This window comes from Chiloscyllium punctatum, chromosome 45 (genome assembly GCF_047496795.1).
Source record: "Chiloscyllium punctatum isolate Juve2018m chromosome 45, sChiPun1.3, whole genome shotgun sequence".
Taxonomy (NCBI): Eukaryota; Metazoa; Chordata; class Chondrichthyes; order Orectolobiformes; family Hemiscylliidae; genus Chiloscyllium; species Chiloscyllium punctatum.
In genome coordinates, this window is record NC_092783.1 from 54,504,111 (window position 1) to 54,518,357 (window position 14,247).

The window sequence follows — 14,247 nt, forward strand, 5'->3', positions numbered from 1 at the left end:
TTTCTTAAACAATTGAGTCTGGACCAGAGGAAGGTAGAGAGCAATCCATTCAGAGAAACCTGTTCAGTTGGTCCACTGGGGCCTCTGCTTTGAAAGGGGCCAGCTAATACCCGGACAAATCCCAGTTTCTGTATTCTGCTTCTGCTCCTTGACAACATAATCCAGACCAGGAAACCTGCTGCAAAGCCCAGCTCCTATGCAATGCTCCCAGAGGATACTGTTGTGTCCAGGATCTCAAGAAATGCAAAGTGTAATGAACCCTGGCCCTCACCCAGAGTCGCTTCCTTTTAAAGTCTATAATTCCTTTATAATGGCCGACGGTAAGGCGCTCGATTTGTCTATTGTTTTCCTTTCCTCCTTTACCAACAGCGCGGCCACTTATCCACATTAGTCAATCTTTGTTACTGTTAATTGTATCCAAGGCTCCCAAGGAGTTTTGTCTAATTGTCATTCTGTCTTCCTGCAGTCATGCCGAGTATTGAGAAGCTGCTGTCCAGTGATTGGAAAGACAAGCTCCTGGAGAAATGCACCTTGAGCAGCAAGGACATCAAAGGTACGAGCACCAATACTCTGCATTTGTGATAGGGCACTGCACTAGCTATGAATGTTACCTGCTTCCTGTGTCCAATCTGTTCAAGTCTGCTGTGTGCAGTCATTCCAGTTATTGGTGTTTGCAAATTCCTTTTCATTGGTAAATGATCGATGGAAAAAGATAGTTTGATATGTTTCTGGAGGACGCCACTCTTGGCTGGAAAGGGGGATCTCAGCATGTGCTCACTCAAACAAGAAAGATGGCCATTCCGACAGTAAATTAGCGATACCATGTGGATACTCTGTCCTAAGAGGTTAGACAAGATTCCCTACAGTATGGAAACAGGCCCTTAGAACATAAAACATAGAACATTACAGTGCAGTACAGGCCTTTCGGCCGTCGATGTTGCACCGACCTGTCATACCAATCTGAAGCCCATCTAACCTACACTATTCCATGCACGTCCATATGCTTGTCCAATGATAACTTAAATGTACTTAAAGTTGGTGAATCTACTACCATTGCAGGCAAAGCATTCCATACCCTTACTACTCTGAGTAAAGAAACTACCTCTGCCATCTGTCCTATATCTATCACCCCTCAATTTAAAGCTATGCCCCCTCGTGCTCGCCATCACCATTCTTGGAAAAAGGCCGTCCCTCTCCACCCTATCTAACCCTCTGATTATCTTGTATGTCTCTATTAAGTCACCTTTCCACCTTCTCTCTAACGAAAACAGCCTCAAGTCCCTCACCCTTTTCTCGTAAGACCTTCCCTCCATACCAGGCAACATCCGAGTAAATCACCTCTGCACCCTTTCCAAGGCTTTCACATTCTTCTTATAATGCGGTGACCAGAATTGTACACAATACTCCAACTGCGGCCACACCAGAGTTTTGTACAGCTGCAGCATAACCTCATGGTTCCGGAACTCGATCCCTCTATTAATAAAACCTAAAACATTGTATGCCTTCTTTACAACCCTGTCAACCTGGATGGCAACTTTCAAGGATCTGTGTATATGGACACAGAGATTTCTCTGCTTATCTACACTACCAAGAATCTTACCATTAGCCCGGTACTTTGCATTCCGGTTACTCTGACCAAAGTGAATCACCTCACACTTGTCCGCATTAAACTCCATTTGCCACCTCTCAGCCCAGCTCTACAGCTTATCTATGTCTCTCTGTAACCCTGCAACATCCTTCGTCACTATCCACAACTCCGCCGACCGTAGTGTCGTCTGCAAATATACTAACCCGCCCTCATTCAGGTCGTTTATAAAAATGACGAACAGCAGTGATCCTAACACCAACCCTTGCGGTACACCACTAGTAACTGGACTCCAGGATGAACATTTCCCATCAACCACCGCCCTCTGTGTTGTCTTTCAGCAAGCCAATTACTGATCCAAACTGCTATATCTCCCACAATCCCATTCCTCCGCATTTTGTACAATAGCCTACTGTGGGGAACCTTATCGAATGCCTTGCTGAAATCCATATACACCACATCAACCAGTTTTACTCTCATCTAGCTGTTTGGTCACCTTCTCAAAGAACTCCATAAGGTTTGTGAGGCACAACCTACCCTTCACAAAACTGTGCTGACTATCCCTAATCAAATTATTTTTTTCTAGATGATTATAAATCCTATCTCTTATAACCTTTTCCAACACTTTACCAACAACTGAAGTAAGGCTCACTGGTCTATAATTACCTGGGTTGTCTCTACTCCCCTTGTTGAACAGGGGAACCACATTTGCTATCCTCCAGTCTTCTGGCACTATTCCTGTAGACAATGACGATTTAAAGATCAATGACAAAGGCTCAGGCAATCTCCTCCCTGGCTTCCCAGAGGATCCTAGCATAAATCCCATCCGGCCCAGGGGACTTATCTATTTTCACACTGTGCAGGATTTCTAATACCTCTTCCTTGTGAACCTCAATCCCACCTAGTCTAGTAGCCTGCATCTCTGTATTCTCCTCGACAACATTGTCATTTTCTAGAGTGATTACAGTTGTAAAATATTCATTTAGTGCTTCCCCTATCTCCTCTGACTCCCTTCAACCCAACAAGTCCACACCGACCCTCCGAAGAGTAACCCACCCTAACCCATTTCCATCTGACTAATGGACCTAACACTATGGGCAATTTAGCATGGCCAGTTCACCCAACCTGCACATCTTTGGACACAATTCTTACAAAGACACATGACAGATACTGGAACTGCACCAGAGTCTGGCAGCACCCACATACCTGCATTGACATTCACGCCTATACATACCAATTTTGCCTCCTCTTTGCTAGTGTCAACTTTTCTCTTATTTTTGCCCTCCAATAGCGCATCTAATCTCATGATTCCTTCCTCCTCTTACCCAATTTGCCCAATGTGAGCAGCACGGTGGCACAGTGGTTAGCACTGCTGCCACACAGCGCCAGAGACCCGGGTTCAATTCCCGCCTCAGGCAACTATCTGTGTGTAGTTTGCACATTCTCCCCGTGTCTGCTTGGGTTTCCTCCGGGTGCTCCGATTTCCTCCCACAGCCCAAAAATGTGCAAGTTAAGTGAATTGGCCATGCTAAATTGCCCATAGTATTAAGTGAAGGGGTAAATGTGGGGGAATGGGTCTGGGTGGGTTGCTCGTTGGAAGGTCACTGTGGACTTGTTGGGGTAAAGGGTCTGTTTCCACACTGTAAGTAATCTAATCAATTTCCTCCGATCCCTTTGACAGGATTCATTCTCCTGTGATTCAGTCTCTCCTAACCTCCGCCCTATTGCTTTCCTTTCTGTCCTTGTGCCACACACAAATCCAACCACATCTTGAGAGTTTTCCCAATTCTGATGAAAGGTTATTGAGCTGAAACACCAACAATTTTTCATCTATGTCGACACTGCCTGGCTTTTTGAGTTTTTCCAGTGTTTTCTGTTTTTAAGGTCAATTTGATCTTCCGATTAGTCAGCTTTGTTGTTATTAATTTAATTAGGCATTGGCCTGCGTATCGATCTCTGTGAAAGATCTGGATAATGCTCAAACCATGACATATCAAATGAGTCAATCCACCAAGGAGTTGATGGCCTAGTGGTATCATTACTAGACTACTAATCCAGGGGCTCAGTGAATGTTCCGGAGATCTGGGTTCAAAACCCTGCCATGGCAGAGTGGAATTTGAGTTTAATATTTTTTAAAGTATGGAATTTAGCATCTCATGATCTGATCGTTTAGGGAAAGAAAACTGCCATCCTTACCTGGTCTGACCTACATATGACTCTCGATCCACAGCAATGTGATGGACTCTTAACTGTCAGTTAATTTGGGCAATAAATGCTTACCCACATCAAATATGAATATCTCTATGCCTTCATCTTACCCCCCCCATACTCCTGCCATTGGTTGCTTGACATATCCTTCCCTGTTGGTTTGGTCAATTGGAAGGTGAAAAGGACTTCTCATGATCGATTGCTTCTTACTGAATGGAATGAAAAGTGTTTGAAGGAAACAAAAATGAAGTAAAAGCCACAGCAGACTCCGTGCAATGTCATTTCGTTTGTGGAGACTTCAGGGCATTCCTGGAGAATTGGCAATTTTAGCACCAAATGTCTTGGAACAGATGACAATGTCAAAATGACTTTGAAAGAACAACTGTTGTGTGTTTGTTTTTGCCTTCCAACAAAAAAAACTTGAATAATTCAGTGTTTTGTGTATTTTCTGCTGGGCCAGGAACAGCGGAGAGTCTGGCGGAGAAGGAATTGCAGCTGTTGGTGATGATAAACCAGCTGTCAAGTCTCCGAGAGCAGCTGCTGACAGCTCATGCAGAACAGAAGAACATGGCAGCCATGTTGTTTGAGAAACAGCAGCAACAGATGGAATTGGCTCGACAGCAACAGGATCAGGTAGATGAAAAAAGGAACGAGGTAGCGATTAGAGATCAATGTGGCATCGTCAAAAGTCAGATGTAGCACAGACATTATCCACATTAAAGATTAAATGTCTTTGCAAGATTTGTTTTGTTACTAAGATTTTAATGGAGAAGGGGTGTGGTACAAAGGGGAAAAGTGAACTTGAATTGCACAGCATTTATCGCATCTCTTGGAAATATTCCAAAAGGCCTCACAATCTATTCATTTTGTGAAAATGTATTGACTTTGAAAATCATGGCTGTAGGAGACAAACTCTCAGAGCCATCAGGTGTGTTCTGGACTGTTATCTTTTAGATGTTCTTGTTACTTTTTGTGAATCGGAATTTTGTGAGTGCACTTTTAACCCACAAACACCAGTGAAATGGTTGATCAGGTTCATTAGTCTTTGGTTAAGGAAGGATTGTTGGCTGGAAGAATTCCCACTTATCATTTTTTTTCTAAATGTGTCCGTCTTTCCCCTTTTTTCATTTTTACACGCTCACCCTATCCTTCACCACTGCCCCCCTCACTCTTTTTCCGTCCTCTTCCCTCTTGTTCATTCTCTTTATTTTTCTCTCTCTCTCTCTCTCTCTCTCTCTCTCTCTCTCTCTCTCTCTCTCTCTACTACATTGCAACTTTACTTTGTTCGATACTTTGCTCTCCTGCCTCATATGGTTTTTAAAATGAGTACTTTCTGTCATTGCACCATTCAATGAAGCATCTTGACTCTCCAGCTTCACTAAGCCTATAACTGATGGTGCTGTTAATCCAACATCAGGAACTCTTCTGACACATGCGTTAAATTGTCTGTAGTGTTAGGTGAAGGGGTGAATGTAGGGGAATGGGTCTGGGTGGGTTGCGCTTCGGCGGGTTGGTGTGGACTTGTTGGGCCGAAGGGCCTGTTTCCACACTGTAAGTAATCTAATCTAATCTAATAAAAAAAACTGAGCAGGAAACTTCCTGGTCAGCCTTAACCTTGTGCTATTGCAGAACAACACATTTCCTCGTGAAAAGACTCGATCAAAAATTCATGGGCCATAAGCAAACATTGTCTTCATTCCAAAGGATTGCCCCATAAGACACACACGTCCTCTCACCCACACTCTGTGTGTCTCTCTCTAAACCCTCTGTCCCTCTCTCCTCTCTCTCTCTGTCTCTCTTCCTCATCACTCTCTGTCTCACTCGGTCACACTCTTCCCTCCCCTCTCTGTCTCCTCTCTAAGCCCCATCTCTTCCCCCCCGCCCTCTATTCCTCCCCCTCCTTCTTTGTGTGTGTGTTTCTCTCCCTCGCATCTTCTCTGCATCTCTCTCCCTCTCATTTGCAGCCCGTTGCGTTCAATGTGAATATTCAACATTATCTTTTTGCTGAGAGTTTATTCCAAATATAAATCAATAAACACAGATTCCTTAGTAGTTGCTCAATAGGTTAAACATTATCCTACACGTTTTCATTACATTAAATTCCTGCAGTTATTACATCATTTAATACAAGTATAAATTGTTGGAAATTTGCAGGGTAAAAAGAAATGGGCATCCTCAGGAACTATCTGTAAAGAGATTGAAACCCATTATCTTTTTCTTTGTCTTGCATTATCATCCCTTTTTAAACTTTAATCAATCCTCTCTTCCACCTGATCATAGATCCTGCATTATTGTCTTTGCCCCTCTCTAAACCCATCTTCCCCCCATCTTCCCTGACTCTGTACACACTTTAAATCTGTTAATTCTCTAACTAAACAGGTAAGGGGCTATGCAATAACTGTTGCTCTGTCTTCACAAATCCTGCCTGACCTGCGGAGGGTTTCCAGCATTTTGCACATCAGATCCCATTACCCCTCATGTCTTTGCAGAACCCATTCCATATGAGGACCAATACTAGAATAAATGACAATTATCGATCTTTTGGATTTTACGTTATTGACAGCTGTTTTGTTGCTTTCAGTTTCACCCCCCCTCGATAAAGACTTAAAATATAATCCTTGTTGTTGTGAACATCTGCGAGTGATTCTATTAATATCTGTCCTCTTGGGTCAGTTTCCAAAACATCATCGCTGTACAAAATCACGAGTGCATTCATCGATTTGAATTTACACAAAATCACAAACTGAAAACTGAGTCACCACCAGCACCCACCCCGCCCACATATGCAGCACCCCCACCCCAGACACGCACACCCACGCACATGTCCACACACACCCCCACACACACACACTCTTCCCCACACGTGTGCACACAAGCCCCCACACACCCACACAGACACCACACACACACTCCCCACACACACTCCCATACACACACCCCCACACGCCCGACACGTGTACACGCCCCACACACACACACACACATGCACACAGATACCTTGTATAGTTGAATAAGTAAATGATTGCTGTTTTTTGGGAGCTTGCTATGCACAGATTAGTTGCTGTCTTTCCAACATTACAACACTGACTATGCTTAGGGGAGGCGGGGGGGGGCATGGGTAATTATTTGAGTGCAAAGTGCTATTGGACAGCCAGAGATTTTGAAAGTTACAAAACCAAACTGGCAGTCTTCCTTTTTGTTACCCGGCAGATTAATAAAGATTTCTGAACTGAACTTGTGTCTTCAGAATATTTAAAAAAAGGAGCTACTCCAATTCTATATTAATGAGGAGTCAAGCACAGAACTGAGCTGTGAGTAAAGCTGCTATAGCAGAGGACCGATCTCCTGTCAATCATTCCAGTGCCATTGAAAATTAACATCATTGTTTGTTCCTAACGACAGATAGCCAGGCAGCAGCAGCAACTCATTCAACAACAGCACAAAATTAATCTCCTGCAACAGCAGATCCAGGTAAGAGTGTTGAGAAGTCTGGCTTTGTATGTCTGAGGTGTGGAGGAAGAATTTCTTTTCAGAGAGGTGTTAGTGTTTGGAATTCTTTCTCACTCTCCCCTTTCCCCCAGCAAGCAATGGAAGCCAGGATGTATTCTAGCCTGAATTGATTTCTAGTTTCCTCCCACTGTCCAAAGATGTACAGGTTAGGTGGATTGGCCACGCTAAATTGCCCCATAACAACATTCAGGGAAGTGCAGTGTAGGCAGATTAGCCAGGGGAGATGCAGGGATAGGATGGGATGCTCTTTGGAGAATCAGTGTGGACTTAATGGGCTGAATGGCCTGCTTCCACACTGTTGGGATTTATGATTGAAGTAGGCATGGAAGAATATTAGAGGGCATTTGGGAAACTGTGAGTTTATATCAAATCGACCCTGATCTTGATGTCTAGAGCAAGGTTGTCCATTCCTGCTCTGATTTGTTTTTATCCATTCATGGAATATGGACATCCTTGGCCAGGCCAGCATTTATTGGCCTACTAATCGCCCTAGAGAGCAGTGAAGAATTAACCACATTGGTCACACCTGGTGAAGATGGCGGTTTCCTTCCCTAAAGGCCACTAGCTCAGCCCGGGTGTCCTTGGAGAAGGAGCACGCGGTGTCCACCGACACCCTGGAGTCGTTCAGGGAGAGGTGGGCGCCGCAGGGAGTGGAGTGCATCATTTCTCCCTCCAACTCTATTTTGATTTAGTCCCGACCCTCCCCTTCGCTGTTTTGCTCACACAGCATTGCCCTGTGGTTTGAAGGGCAGTGCTTGTCACTGGCCACTCGGGTGTCTTTCCTATCTTCCTGGTGGTGGAAATTGAATAAAGATTCGTGCACTTTGTGTCTTTTCACTGTGTCTCACACCTGCACACACACACCATGGGTGCTGGGGAAAAAAATAAGCACTACCGCACTTAGGCGGTAGTGTGGAAAGAAAAAAAAAAAGAAAAAAAAATATTAAAAAAAAAAAAAAGGCCACTAGCTCGCCAGATGGGTTTTTCCACCAATCGACAGGGTTTCATGGTCATTACTGGACTCTTAATTCCAGATTTTTGTTGGACTCAAAATTCCACCATGTGGTGGGATTCGAACCTGGGTCTTCGGAACTTCCCCCGGATTAATAGCCTAGCAATGCAGCAAACTTTATTATTAATTGGCACCTATGGGACCAGGAGTGTGCTGGTTGATCAAATATTCTGGTTGATCAAGAGGTCCACATAATCAAGAATAAGTATAATGCAGGGGGTCTACACATCCCTGTTACACTATATTTACAGCACAAATCACTTAAATAATAATACAACCTTGCCTTAAATAAAACTTGCTGGCGGAGAGCCTTCTCACTTGCACCATCAACTGACTACTCGGTGATTGGGATAATACAGTAAGCTTGTGGTATTCGAGTAAATAATTATTGCCAGTTTGTCAAGAGGAGCGGTTCATAAGGTGCCAGTTAAAACAAAGTTTGCTGTAATACCACTAGGTCATCACCTCCCCCAGCTCCTGTCTTTATATTGAAGACGGTATTGTCACATAGATACATGCGCACTATAATAAACTCACTTAACACTCCCTGCACATTGCTGTAATCATGGATGAAAGCTTTAAATCTCTATTTTGCTTTTGGCCTTTACACTCAGCTGAGATTTTTAATGGCAATAGTTCAGCTGCTGCCTATAAGGCTGGCTTTTGAAATGTCTTACTTTTTACGTTGAGCTCGTTTGGTGACTATAGAGATGAATGAATGACTGTTGTACATCAAATTGCAGGTTAATATAGAAATGAATTCTAACCATTTTGACTGTGGACCAAGTTTACTGATCACTGATGTAAAAAGAACTGCGGATGCTGGAAATCATAAACAAAAATAGAAATTGCTGGAGAAGCTCAGCAGATCTGGCAGCATCTGTGGAGAGAAATCAGAGTTAACGTTTCTGGTCCAGTGACCTTTCCTCAGGACTGTTGGTAGCGAAGGAAGTGTTGGTTTATGTATGGAAGATAGAGTGAGGGGAGGGGGTAAGGAATAAATGATAGGTGGCAATAAAAGCCAGAGAGAGAGAAGAACAATTGGATAGACAAAGGGACAGATAAAGATCAAGTGAGGATGGTAAATAGCTATTAATGTGGACTGTTAGTGGCGAACAATGGGTTGTGTATAATAGCAGACCATGTGATACCAAGGCCTGGTGCATGGGTGTGCTAGGGGATCCTGCCGCCTTCTGGATTCAGTATTGAGTTCAACAGTTTTAGGGCCTGATCTCTCCCATGTCCTTACCCCAATCCCGTACAACTGGCTTTATTATCACATGGTGAAAGTGAGGACTGCAGATGCTGGAGATCAGAGTCAAGAGATTAGTGCTGAAAAAGCACAGCAGGACCAAAACGTTGACTCTCCTGCTTCTTGTCTGCTGCCTGACCTGCTGTTCTTTTCCAGCACCATGCACTCGACCCTATATTATCACATGGTCTGCTATTTCACATCCCATTGTTAACCACGAACAGTCCCTACTAATAGCTATTGTCCCTCCTAGCCTGATCGTTATCCACTCCTTTGTCTATCCAACTGTTCTCTCTCTTTTGGCTCTATCCCTATCTATTGTTTACTCCTTCTCTCCTCCTCCCAACCCTATCTTCTGCATTTTCCTAGCAACCATCAGTTCTGAGGAAGGGTCGCTTGACCCAAGATGTTAACTCTGATTTCTCTTCACACTTGCTGCCAAATTTTGTGAGCTTTTCCAGCAATTTCTGTGTTTGGTTTTAGTTTGTGATGTGATGGCTGCACAATGCATTGTCTAAAACCTGATTGATTGTGGGTCAGAGCCTAAAAGGAACCAAAGCTGTGTTTACTTGTAATAAAATGTTTACCGTATTCCGCTTGGATGTTCACAGCGTCAAGCAATGTTCACATTTCCGTGATAGTTGGGGGTGAGGGGATTGTGTTTTACTGTCATGCTTTACCTTTGTCAACACACTGTTTCCTTTCTTCCAGCAAGTCAACCTGCCTTTTGTAATGATTCCAGCATTTCCCCACAGTCCGCAGCCTCTTCCAGTCACCAGCGATCCCCAGCTGAGCCTTCAGATGCAGCCAGGACTGTCATGCAAGCCAAGTACGTTCCCTTTGATCTCATGTGGAGCCATTCCTTTAGGGTGAAGGCACAGCAATCTGCCTGGAGGTTTGGATCTTGCAAGAGATCTCAGCTGTAGTGTGTGCACCGCTATCTGGCTTCATCACATTCTTTAAATCGTGGTGATTGTCTTTGCTGCCAGGATTCCCTACGTCAGCCATAGACTGAATTCGTACGTTCTTGTACACATCTCTCATATTCTGAACAACTAAATTTCTCTTTAAAAAGACTTTTCTTTCTCCATCTGTCCCCCACTTCTCTCTCCCCCACTTCTCTCTCCCCCACTTCTCTCTCCCCCACTTCTCTCTCCCCCACTTCTCTCTCCCCCACTTCTCTCTCCCCCACTTCTCTCTCCCCCACTTCTCTCTCCCCCACTTCTCTCTCCCCCACTTCTCTCTCCCCCACTTCTCTCTCCCCCACTTCTCTCTCCCCCACTTCTCTCTCCCCCACTTCTCTCTCCCCCACTTCTCTCTCCCCCACTTCTCTCTCCCCCACTTCTCTCTCCCCCACTTCTCTCTCCCCCACTTCTCTCTCCCCCACTTCTCTCTCCCCCACTTCTCTCTCCCCCACTTCTCTCTCCCCCACTTCTCTCTCCCCCACTTCTCTCTCCCCCACTTCTCTCTCCCCCACTTCTCTCTCCCCCACTTCTCTCTCCCCCACTTCTCTCTCCCCCACTTCTCTCTCCCCCACTTCTCTCTCCCCCACTTCTCTCTCCCCCACTTCTCTCTCCCCCACTTCTCTCTCCCCCACTTCTCTCTCCCCCACTTCTCTCTCCCCCACTTCTCTCTCCCCCACTTCTCTCTCCCCCACTTCTCTCTCCCCCACTTCTCTCTCCCCCGCCCTCGCCCTCGCCCTCTCCCCCGCCCTCGCCCTCGCCCTCGCCCTCGCCCTCGCCCTCGCCCTCGCCCTCTCCCGCCCTCTCCCGCCCTCGCCCGCGCCCTCGCCCTCGCCCTCGCCCTCGCCCTCGCCCTCGCCCGCCCTCGCCCGCCCTCTCCCGCCCTCTCCCGCCCTCTCCCGCCCTCTCCCGCCCTCTCCCGCCCTCTCCCGCCCTCTCCCGCCCTCTCCCGCCCTCTCCCGCCCTCTCCCGCCCTCTCCCGCCCTCTCCCGCCCTCTCCCGCCCTCTCTCGCCCGCTCTCGCCCGCTCTCGCCCGCTCTCGCCCTCTCTCGCCCGCTCTCGCCCGCTCTCTCTCGCTCTCTCTCGCTCTCTCTCGCTCTCTCTCGCTCTCTCTCGCTCTCTCGCCCTCCTCCACTCCCTCTCCCTCTCTCTCACCCACCCCTCTCCATTCCCCCCACCCTCTCTAGCTCTCCCCAACCTCCCCACCCTGAGAATAAAAATGTTTCTTGTAAGTTTAGATCCTGTTTATGAGCGCAAGTCAGTAGCTCGTTTCAAGAAAAAGGCCTTTTCAGTTTCTGTGGGACTCTGTCCTTGAGGATGGAGCTGTTAACATTTCAGTTATGTAACCATTAGGGCTGTGTTTGAGCAAAAAAATTGTCGCCTTTTGATAACTTTCTGCTCAGTCAGGACAAAAAAAAGTAGTAAATGTTGAAACCTGGCAAGAATATTTTCTTGGGAGAAATTACATTTCGAGCAAATAGGTTCAGCAGAAAACTGGGATGTTTGTAATTAGGGTTGCAAATCATGTTGTTGGAGGTGACAAAAAAATGTCTCCTGTCAGAAGAAAGTTGGTGAACTTCTGAATTTATTGCGTATGTGTCACTCTTCCAAGCAGGTATGTTCCTTTATCTGGTGCCGGGAGATGATTCTTTGCTCAATGTTTTGACTTTTCAGTTGATAGCAACAAACTATCATTCTCTTTGGCCCAACCATTTCTAGCCTCAACGAGAAGCCTGGAGGATTTGAGCTATAACGAGAGGCTGGAAAGGCTGGGGCTAAATTCACTGAAGTGTAGGAGGTTGAGAGGTGATGTTATAGAGGTTTTTTTTAAAACCTTGAGGGGCATGGCAAATAGGTGAATAGCAAAGGTCTTTTCCCTAGGGGTGGGGAGTTCAAAACTTAGGGGGTTTATTTTAAGGTGAGAGGAGAAAGATCTTGAAGGGACCTGAGGGGCAACTTTTTAACACAGAGGGTCATTTTTAAGTGGAATAGAATCATAGAAATCAAAGAATCCCTAAAGTGTGGAAACAGGCCCTTCAGCCCAACAATTTCACACCAACGCTCTGAAAAGTAACTCACCCAGACCCATTCCCCTACCCTAGTACTCTACGTTTCACCTAACCTGCACATTCCTGAACACGATGGGCAATTTAGCATGGCCAATTCACCCGAACTGCACATCTTTGGATTGTGGGAGGAAACCAGAACACCCAGAGGAAACCCACGCAGACATAGGGTGAATGTGCAGACTCCACACAGACAGTTGCCTGAGGTTAGAATCGAACCCAGGTCCCTGGCGCTGTGAGGCAGCAGTGCTCGCCACTGAGCCACTGTGCCGGATGAACTGCCAGAGGAAGTAGTAGATGCTGATACAGGTTCAACATTAAAAAGGCATTTAGGTAGGTACATGGATAAAAAAAGGTTTAGAAGGATATGGGGCAAATGGAGCTAGATTAGCTTGGGAAACTTGGTTGGCACAGACTAGTTGGACCAAAGGATCTGTTTCCATGCTGTATGACTCTATGACTATGTACAACCTTGGCTAGTGCACTCCAGGATCAATGCCAGAAAGGTTTCAGACACAGTTGTTGCCAGATTTCGACAATTTTGGCAGCGAGGAAAGTTGGGATTACCCTGTTTGGAATGGAGGTGGCTGAGAGGAAGTATAATTGCAAACTACAAAATTATGAGAGAATTTTTATTCACTAATGAGATGTGGGTGTATCTGGCTGTCCAGCATTTATTGCTCATTCTCTTTAGTGAGCTGCTGTCCGTGCATTGAACAGGATCCCCCGCCGAGCAGTTGGGATTGGACATGGTAGGATTCGGTGATATAGCTACAAGCCTGGGTCCTCTGTACTTGGAGAAGAACCTGCCTATTTTGTTGTTCCCAGAGAGTGGGACAGAGGATGCAGTGACAGGTCAATAATCAGTCAGCATAGATTAGCAAAAGGATTAAAGGGGAGTTCAGGAGAACTTATTCTTCAGGTAGAGGAGAGTACGAATCTGGAAATCATTATAAAAGGGTGAAGGAAGACCAACAAAGAGACCTCGGCAAACCCTTTCATAGCTCCTTGAAAGTGGAGTCACAAGTAGATCAGTTAGGGATGAAGGTATTGGTTACAGTTGCTTTAATTGGTCAGAGTGTGGAATATAGGAGTTGGGAGGTCATGTTGTGGCTGTACAGGACATTGAAGCCACTTTTGGAATACTATGTTCAATTCTGATATCGCTGCTCTCGGAAAGATGTAAAACTTGAAAGGGTGCAGAAAAGATTTACAAGGAATTAGCTGAGATTGGAGGGTTTGAACTATAGAGAGAGGCTGAATAGCCTGGAGCTAATTTCTCTGGAGCGTCAGATGCTGAGGGGTAACTTTATAGAGGTTTATAAAACCATGAGGGGCATGGGTAGGGTGAATAGCCAAGGTCTTTTCCCTGGGGTGGGGGAGTCCAAAACTGGAGAGCATAATTTTAAGGTGAGAAGAGAAAGATATAAAAAGGACACAAGGGGCAACTTTTCAGGCAGAGTGTGGTGCGTGTATGGAATGAGCTGCTAGAGGAAGTGGTGGAGGCTGGTACAATTACAACATTTAAAAGGCACCTGATTGGGTATATAAATAGGAAGGGTTTAGAGAGATATGGGGCAATTGCCAACAAGGCCAGTGAGCCTGACCTCGGTGGTGGGCAAGTTGTTGGAAGGAATCCTGAGGGACAGGAT

At 45.6% G+C, this 14,247-nt stretch overlaps 1 protein-coding gene across 5 annotated transcripts in view; it reads left to right on the forward strand.

Annotated features, from left to right (window-relative positions):
- sox13 (SRY-box transcription factor 13) overlaps positions 1 to 14,247 on the forward strand; it is a 183,943-nt gene that overhangs the window by 133,787 nt on the left and 35,909 nt on the right. For all 5 annotated transcript variants that reach the window (XM_072563801.1, XM_072563802.1, XM_072563805.1 and 2 more), the window contains 4 exons: positions 467 to 553; positions 4,254 to 4,426; positions 7,196 to 7,264; positions 10,279 to 10,396. In XM_072563801.1, the coding sequence (XP_072419902.1) occupies positions 467 to 553; positions 4,254 to 4,426; positions 7,196 to 7,264; positions 10,279 to 10,396 (447 nt within the window). The remainder of the gene's footprint in view (positions 1 to 466; positions 554 to 4,253; positions 4,427 to 7,195; positions 7,265 to 10,278; positions 10,397 to 14,247) is intronic.